General features: G+C 44.5%; 1 protein-coding gene across 1 annotated transcript; it reads left to right on the top strand.

Annotated features, from left to right (window-relative positions):
- The first annotated feature begins 563 nt into the window (after nucleotides 1-563).
- Nucleotides 564-5,389, top strand: LOC124655254 (protein Brevis radix-like 1). Its single transcript, XM_047194178.1, has 5 exons — nucleotides 564-731; nucleotides 893-1,320; nucleotides 4,341-4,476; nucleotides 4,574-4,989; nucleotides 5,139-5,389. The coding sequence occupies exons 1-5, from the start codon at nucleotides 564-566 to the stop codon at nucleotides 5,215-5,217; spliced, it is 1,227 nt and encodes a 408-aa protein (XP_047050134.1). The 3' UTR covers nucleotides 5,218-5,389.
- Nucleotides 5,390-9,740: the final 4,351 nt, after the last annotated feature.

The following is a 9,740-nucleotide window of genomic DNA, read 5'->3' as shown; positions in this document are numbered from 1 at the left end:
CACTGCAACGGGAAGAAGCCACGACAAATGTGAACCTCTCGCTGCACCCTTTTCACATCGAGGCAGACACGCTCGCAATGCAGAAAAAAAAGGGCTCACTCTGCCGGCAACTGGCGAGTGTGAGTAGTACTGCCCACACGGCCGCACCAGAGGCGGCGGGTCCCGCCGCCCACCGGCGATGTGTCAGGGAAACTTTACATTGATCGCCCGCTCGAATGCTCGATGGCAGTGGAGAGTGGAGGCGCCGCTCCATAAATCAAATCCCACTTGGCTCGTGCCGTTGTGCGGCTCCTGCCATCAAGCTCAGCCAGTCCGCAATATACTAACCCCGCCATTAATGCCCTTTACTCGAGCTCGAGATCGGAGGAGGAGGTGTCTCTCTGCGTGCGTACGTCGCCACGTCGTGATCCTCCGTGCGCTACGTGCCGCCCCCACCATTTAAGGGCCGCACGCACGCGCGCCGCTCTCGGCCGGCCTCGCTTTCCGGGAGCGTCTTCTGTCGCCGCCGCCGCCGCTGCTGCGAGAGGGGCGTCTGCCGTGCGTGCGCGCCGGAGGAGGAAGGGATGCTGGCGTGCGTCGCGTGCACGAGGCCGCAGCTCGGCGGCGGCGGCGGCCTGCCGCCGCTGCACGAGCCGGCGGAGGAGGAGGACGTCGTCGACGGGGCCGGCGGCGTGGGCGCCGGCGCGGCGACGCCCAGCACGCGGCAGGCCATCAAGGCGCTCACCGCCCAGGTGGGTTCACCCTGCGCCCCGTGCATCCTCGAAATGTCGATTCTTTTCTCTAGTTTCCCCGGAAAGTCGCAGCTTTTCAGGCCTCGGAGTCCCGGCTCGAGGTCGTAATCATCAGATCGGGTGGGCGCGCGGGGTGATTTAATTTCTCGGGTTTGTTTCAGATCAAGGACATGGCGCTCAAGGCGTCGGGCGCGTACCGGCACTGCAAGCCCTGCGCGGGGTCCTCGGCGGGGGGCTCGGGGCGCCACCACCCGTACCACCACCGCGGGGGCAGCGGCGGCGGCTTCCGGGGCTCGGACGCCACCTCCGGCTCCGGCCGCTTCCGCTACGCGTACCGGCGCGCCGCGGGCGACGGCGGCGGCGGCTCGAGCGGGGACGCCACGCCGTCCATGAGCGCGCGCACCGACTTCCTCGCCGGCGACGAGGAGGAGCCGGAGGAGGAGGAGGACGACGACATGTCGTCTGGCGCCGGCGGTTGCGGCAAGGAGGACAACGCCAAGGAGTGGGTGGCGCAGGTGGAGCCCGGCGTCCTCATCACCTTCGTCTCGCTGCCGCAAGGTGGCAACGACCTCAAGCGCATCCGATTCAGGTCTGTGCTCTTGCGCCATTGCGCTTACTTGAGCTAATATCTGTCTTTTTTTTTGCATTGCTCGGTTCGTTCATTGGAAAAGATCATTTTGGCCTAATTTACATTTTGAGCAAATGAGATTGAAATTTTTGGATCCACCTGCAGTTCATATGAGTAGAAAAATGTTTTCTTGTTGGTAAAATAATGCAGATAGATGAGATACAAATGTTTGTGAATATTACTCGATTCGTTTTTGCTCTTACTTGAGTAAATCTACATTTTTGAGTGTATTACTCGATTCGTTGGTCGGAAAACATCTTATTGGCTTACTTCACATTTTGAACAATCGTGATTGAAACTTTGATATCTTCTCCTGCATATTGGTAGAACAATGTTTTGGTGCTGGTAAAAAAATAAGCAGATAGATGAGACACAATGTTTTGTGCAAACTGCCAACAAACTGAAGTTTCAAGCAGTATCTTTAGTAATTTTTTTACTGGTCAGTACACAAAATACTGCAATCTTCCTTGAGAAGTATGCATATGGTAGTTAAAACTCTTGAAAAGGCAAGTTTGATGTGAGCTTGAGATAGCAACCATCCAAACAAAAATTTATGGATGGCCGTGAGATTCTTCTTAATAATCTTTTCAGATGACTACATGCCCCCATGTTCTCACTTGGATGTCATCCTGATTGGACTTGAGGATGAATGTAAAGCACTATGCCGTTGGAATGGTAACACAGAGATTCCTATTTGGAAAAATACTGCTATAAAAATATAAATCTACATGAATGCTACATTTTTCCCTCACTCCTACTAGTTCTATACATAGTAGTAATTCCGTTATTATTTTATACTGGATGAGCTCTAACGGGAACAATCGGGTGCATTGTAAATAGCAGTGACTTTAGAATATGACACTACCTCCGTTGTCAACTCTGTGACAGAGGCCCATATTTAACCCCTCACGTGCTCCAGCCAGGTCGAAGTCTAGATGTGTCAGCATGCATGTTATATAGAGTCGGTAGATTTGGAATTCTAAGCCATACATTAGAGTTTATGAATCATGTCAGTTGCCCACGTTAGAAGTATAGGAGATCCCTGTATCAACCTGTTATGAATTTTGAACGTACAGTACTATGTGGGCCAAATCCAGCTTGCACATTTGTACTTTAGGTTATCAAAATCATACATTTGCTGTGTTGATGCTTACTCTCCAGCAAGAGGTGTATTATCATGGGACAGGGACATGAGAGGACCACTAGCTACATCTCCTCATGGTAGTCAATAATAAAGAAGCTTAATGGAAAGAGAAGCGTTGGAACAAAGAAGCTCCTCTCTCTTTGGCCATTGGCTTTCCTTTTGTCTTCTTATTGATATGTAGTCGGTCCCTCCACACCGGGTTATCAGGGGAGCCATCCAACATGGACCTTTGATTCATAACATTTCCCGTAAGTGGGGAGCTCAAGTTCCAACATCGATACTGTTATAATCAGATCTTACAAACCACTTTTGCAAACTTAGTTTGGTCACTATAAATTTAAAATGTACATATGAAAATATGCTCATTGTAAATTTGTAGTGTTCGGATTGAGTTTATAATAGTCGTTATAAGATTTGTTTGTGAGCATAGTTGCCTTGTTAAAATAAGATTCCTGTGACTAGCCCCTCATGGCCAGCTATTCTGATTGGACCCCACTAGCATTATTAGGTATAAAATAAAATATTACTTTATATCTGCAATACTAGCTGGACCTTGAGGTGGGTGCAGGTGTTGTTTTGTTTACTTCATTGGTTCTGGATCTAAGGCAAGTAGGGACAATTTACAATTTGGTAGCTTATGGAGTAACATTGGTTTAACTGCCAACGTTGTCACGGGATGCACTAGTTGTCATTCCATTGAACCCGTGCGGATCAGTTGATTAATGTGCTTTAGATCTACCAACGCATCGCATAATCACTTGTGCTGTGCAGTAGTTGTGTATTTTTTTTGCCACTATGTGTTGAAAAGGGCATGGGCTACACAGTAAATTGATAGCTGTAGGCCATCTCAATTGCATCACCTCCTCTCCTGTCTCTCTCTCTGGTCCCTTCCAGCTATCAGCATGATGTACAATGGTATGTCAAACCTCACAGCTCTTGCTATATAGGCTGTTTCTAATCTTATATTGAAGATTTCAGCTATCTAGGGATTTCCTTTTTTATTGGCGTGCCATATTTTGGGAGTGTATTTAGATCTCCATCTGTTATATATTTAGATTGCCAGGCGAAGCTGGTTGTCTGTTCACTGTGTTACTTGAACCTGAGTTTTAAACTTGCTGATATGCACATGTGAAAACAGAACTCTGCAAATTAAGATGCAAGTGGAAATAAAATGGCTATAGGCTACTACCAGGCATCCTGCATCCATAACCATTGTCTTGAGAACGCATGCATGTCTGAGGAACAAAGAAAGAGATGCACAGTAGGGTGGCCTATGTTGCGCTTATAAGTTGTGAAATGTAAAGTTTCTACTTTGATGTGGGATATTATAGACTAACAAAGCAAACACTCCATTGTGTATAATATCTACCATGGTAGCTGACTATGTGCCAACTTAATTCTCCACAGCTTTGTTTTTATTGATTATGTAGATTACTAAGTTATACAGGTATAGCCTGTGCAGCTTATCGATTCACTACTCATTCTATGATTATGTACTCCCTCCGTTCCAAAAAAAGCTTCTCAACTTTTTCTAGATACGGATGTATCTATAAATAAAATATGTCTATATACATCCGAATCTAGACAAAGTTGAGAAGCTTTTTGTGGAACGGGTACATGAAAGAGACAATTTGGTTCTTCCTTACATGTAATTTGCTAATGCAGTGTTTGCACAAGATACCACCTAAACAAGGCAATATATTAGAAAAGGAAATGTATGTTTGCATATGATGATATGAATATGCATGTTTGCTTACCTTTTCCTATGATAATTTTGCATGTGTAATGTAATTCATCATGACGTGACTTCTTTTTTGCATGGAATGATGTACGCCAGCCGTGAGATGTTCAACAAATGGCAAGCGCAAAGGTGGTGGGCTGAAAATTATGACAAAGTTATGGAACTTTACAACGTCCAGAGGTTTAACCATCAAAGTGTCCCTCTCCCCACTACACCGAAGTCTGAAGATGAGGTGAGATGTGCTCAATTTACCACTAGCTGTTTCAATCACTACAGGTCCATCTTTTAGTGCAGGCTTTACATTGTTCCATGACCTTTGTTTCCCACAGAGCTCCAAGGAGGACAGCCCAGTCACACCACCACTGGATAAGGAGCGATTACCTCGTTCTTTACAGAGACCAACATCTGGTGTCGGAGCGATGGGTTACTCTTCATCCGATTCTCTGGAGCACCATTGCAATGGCCTCCACCACCATGGACACCAGCGTTACGACTCAGTGGGGCTAGCATCGACACCGAAGCTGTCAAGCATAAGCGGAGCAAAGACAGAAACCTCATCGATGGATGCATCAATGAGGACGAGCTCGTCGCCAGAAGAGGTTGACAGGTCCGGTGAGCTTTCTGTGTCCATCAGCAATGCAAGCGACCAAGAGAGGGAGTGGGTGGAGGAAGACCAGCCTGGTGTATATATTACCATCCGGGCTTTGCCTGGCGGCATAAGAGAACTCCGACGCGTTCGATTCAGGTGGGTCTTACTTTCTGACCTTGTTAGCTTTCTTTCTGAACTGAGATCAGTACCAGCCCTAGAATTGCAAGATAAAAATATAGTGACTTGTGAAGTTCTTATTCGATGGTGAGAAGCTTTACTTATTTGATGACTTCTTGTGCTTGCAGCCGAGAGAAGTTCAGCGAGATGCATGCCAGGCTATGGTGGGAGGAGAACCGGGCGAGGATACATGAACAGTACCTCTGAGATAGAAGAATTGCACATTGAAAACTAAACAGAGAACTTTGGTCGTTGACATGAGCTAGCTGTTGATCCATGTTGTACATTTTTTCGGTTGGAGCTAACACTACTCCCTCTCTGCGCAGCAGCAGTAGTGAGGTTAAGTCGTCGTTTCTAGTATACTGATCTTGCTAGTCTCTGATAATGTTTTCCTACGCAGTTTGCTTTTGATTGGGCAGGAGGTTTGTGTTGAGTAGCTTGGATCTTGTAGCCTAGAAATACCATGACCTTAAAACTGTCGCTTGCGAAAAATAATCCCCGCCTGGAATGCTGCAACTACTTGCTGTCAGCCTGTCAAATTTTGGTTGAGAAGTACGAGAGAAGCGATTGCACGCTGATAGGAACGTGGCCGATAAGAGCTAGACCTCCAATTTCTCGCCTGATTTTGGTCATGTGATTTCTATGTTAGTGCTGTATATTATGTACGTTGTAGATGGAGTAACAAATTAATTATGCGGTGGTTTGTACTGTACCAAAAAAAAAAATCTCCTTTTACTGAACATCATCCATCTTTGTATATCTACTAGTTGAATACCCGTGCGTTGCCATAATTTACTTTCTATCATTCCATTGTCGCATGTGTAACTATAAAATACACAAAAATAATATTACATGTAAATTTTAAATTTAATTAAGTCCCAAATGGCTCACTTTTTCTGGAATAACTTAGGTAATTCACATAACTACCATTTGGTAAATTTGGATTTTATCTCTCAGAAAAAGAAATATGATGGTTTGGGTATTCAGAACCTTTGAGATTCTAATCTCTGTCTTTTCACTTCTTGGGTTAAGAGATATCATCTTGATAGTAAAATGTGGAAAATGATACTCCCAGTTGATTATAAATATAATGTTTCACCAAATATCTTCCATGGTAGACCACCTCCACAATGTTCTCCTTTTTGGAAAGGATTCATGTGGCCTGTAGCTGCTGCCAAAATTGGTTTTAGATGGAGTGTTGGGAAAGGAGAGAAAATCCCATTTAGACTGCACGATAGGAGTATTATAATTGGTATCATGCATGCTATGTTGGCAAAAATCTGATGTGTCACTGTAATTAATAAGAAAGATGAGAGTGGTATCATAGGAAGATACCGTATCATAGCATGTAAAACTAGAAAATTTAATAGTAAATACATCATGTACATAAATTTGTATTGAAATTCTACAAAATATTAAATATGACGGAAATATGAAGGAGTACTATGCATTATAGGAGTCGTATCATAGAGTAGTATCATATGCATGATATACATCCCATTGTGAGTAGTCTTGAGGACATATTTCTTGGTAATTGCTCACTGGCCATTTTGTACTACGACTTATATGTGATTGTTAATGAACAAAAATCTACCACTGCAGATGCATGGGATGGTATCAACCTGAAATTACTTTTAGACGCACTGTCAAGTGTCGACCATCAGGCTTTATTTGCTAGATGGCTTGAATTTTTCTTTTTGCTGGGGAGATGGCTTCAATTGATTGTCTTGATTTAAACCTTCCAGTTCTCCGAGGGGGAAGATAAACCAGTGTGTCTGTCTCACCCTTCTGGTGAATACTCCGTTAAATCTTTCATGTTGGTTCCTTTGGTCAGCCGTTTTATTTCCCTATACTTCACTGAATGAGCTCCAGCTCAAAACCTCTGTTTTTGGTTCCATGTTAATGGAACCAGGGGTCTGGCCCCTATTTATTTTTACACATGGTATAATATGTAAACATAGATCAAGTTCCAAAGTTTGCTATAAGTATTTCAAAGTAGGTTACTTATTAGTTATGATTAGTAATGCTGATGAATCTGTTAGCCATTTATTCTTTAAGTGCCGTGCTGCTATTTACATGTGGAGCACTAGCACTGTTTTTGGATCTGTCACTAGTCTAGACCCACTTGTTTTGCTCAGTATTCTTGGTGGGTTGCTAAAATTCTACCCATGGTAACAAATGTCCATATCTTGGGTGTTTGCTGCTTTTTTGCTGGGCTTTCTGGAAAACTCGAAATCGAGCTTGCCTTGTTACATGTGTGTTTTCCTTCGTTATTGGGAAGGTCTACAATATGAAGTAACCAGAAGCAATGTGATTGGAGGAGCATTGCATCAAGCTGATGTCAGGATGCACGAAATAGCGAGAAAGACGAACACTCTGAGGATCACAGGGGTTTAGAGTGATGAAGACGAAGACGTCAGCGGACTGAATGATTAGAAGAAAAGAGAAAGTTCAATCTTCCCAGAAGCTGTGAAGAACTGATGCTGCCTCCTTTCCTGGGAGGATGTGTATTCCGTCTTTGCCTGTAAATACTTCCTTCGTCACATCTAGAATTTGTTAAAATTTAAATGTATCTACACACTAAATAGTACTCCCCTCGTTCCTAAATATAAGCCATATAGTGTTTTGAGAAAAATTTCAGAATATAAGGATTACTACATTGCCCCACATGTATGGAAAATATTTTTAGTGATTTGATTATGTTTCCTTAGCTTATGCAAAGTCCTCTATTAGCTCATGTTAATTGCCAAGGGTTAATCCCAGCCAAACATGGTGTATTTTTTTTCCTAAATATGTATTTTTTAATTTCCGTGCCAAAAACTATATGGCTTATATTTACGACCGGAGGGAGTATCTAGATGCATTCAAATTTTAATAAATCTTAAACAAGTTTCCTAAAACGGAGGGAGTATAATAGTTTGTAGCCTGTCTGTTTCTCTTTTGTAAGTTTAAAAGCGTTGGTTGCCAGGTTGTCTCTAGGTCCTAGTTTGGTCGTGCTTTCGTTTTGTGAAAACAGAGGGGAGCCCAGAAAAAATCTTAGTTTGCTCTACTTTGTAAGAGCATCTCCAGTCGCGTCCCCCAAATCGTCCCTCAAACGGTGCCGGATTAAGCGTTTGGGGGACGTGTTTTGTTCGTGCCGCGTTTGGGGGATGTCGCTCTCCAGCCGCGTCCTCCAAACGGGCCCCCAAAACTTAAAAATTAATTTTAATACATAGAAGAAAATTCTTTACTAATACTGAAATCGGTGCAACATAAACAAATTACATATAAAAACTTCAAAAAAACATAATCAAATTACATATAAATTATTTTAAACTTTCTTCTTCTTTGATGGCCCCGCCTCGTCGTCCTCATCACGGTGGCGCTTCCTGCTCGTCACCTCTTCCGAAGAGGCGGTGTCGGTCGACGCGTCGGAGGAACTTGTGTCCTCCTCGTCGTCGCTGGTGCTCGCCGGCTGCGCCTTGGCCTTGGCCTTCGCTTTCGCGTCCGCCTCCGCCTTCGCACGGGCCGCCGCCGCCGTCGCCTCCTCGGGCCCTTCCTCCTCCGCCTCCTCCTCCACGCCCTGCCATTCCTCCGCGCTGTCCAGTGGCGGTGGGGAATCATCGCCGCTGCTGGGTGTCCGGACTCTGTCCCACCAATGGCGCCATCCTGGAGTGTCAGATGGAAGGCCAGAGATGTAGCTCATCGTGAGGAGAAGCTTGGATGAATGTCGGCCGATTGAAGATCCGAAAGCGCCTACGTACAGGTCTTATTGAACGCGGATGAACTGCAGCGCAGAAGTCGAAGAGAGCGGCGGTTGCTCTTCCGAGGATTTCACGCTCCATTCCGGCGGTTGGCGCGTCGGTCGACGCGGTTGCCAATGCGACGGTTCCCCTTCTCGGCAACTGCACCGTGGCTACGTAGGCGGCGGTTGAAAGTCTGAGCCGTTGACGCGTTGGGCCCGCGCCTCCTCGCCTCTCATTTCGTTGTGTCCGGCGTGCCCGGAGTGTCCCCTGTGTAGCGGGGACGGATTCGGGCCGCCGGACACAATATTGGACCGCGCCGGACAAAAATAACCTTTGGGAGCGTGGTTGGGAACATTTTTTGTCCGGCGCGCCCGAAATATCTTTGGGGGACGGTTTGGGGGACGCCACTGGAGATGCTCTAAGACTTTGCTATGTTGTCCTTCAGATAATGAAACTCGTCTCTCTGTTGAGAGGCGTATGTTTTTTTATGACTATTTTCCATTGGATAGACTAGGAAAATTGCCCGTGCGTTGCACCGGGAGAGAAAACATTGGTATGATCCAAATTTTACCTGCAGTCGATCGACCTGCATAACCCTATCATAATTTTAATTGCCTTTTCATCTTACTTTGATTATATTGTTATTTTATCTAATATCTTATACTTTTTTTTATTTAATCTACTCTTTTAGGGTTTTTAAAAATTTATTTTTAGATCTAATATCACAATATTAAAAGAAATCCTTGGATTAACAATCACCACTCACCTTGAAACTGAATCGCCAACCAAAATAAAATAATCACAACGGTGCACGTTAGTTACCTAATATTCAAATGGATAAGAAAAAGGTTGATGATTCCATAATATTTTGTTGTAATGCAAAGCCAATACTATCCTAGAAAGAATCATATCATGAGTTTGTTTAATTAGCGACACGAGAGGAGACTTTGATCTTCCAAACTCATTATACTCCATCCGTCCTAGGAAAATTGTCTTATATTTATT

The sequence above is a fragment of the Lolium rigidum genome, chromosome 5, assembly GCF_022539505.1.
Source record: "Lolium rigidum isolate FL_2022 chromosome 5, APGP_CSIRO_Lrig_0.1, whole genome shotgun sequence".
NCBI classification, from domain to species: Eukaryota; Viridiplantae; Streptophyta; class Magnoliopsida; order Poales; family Poaceae; genus Lolium; species Lolium rigidum.
This window is presented reverse-complemented; position numbering and strand designations above follow the sequence as displayed.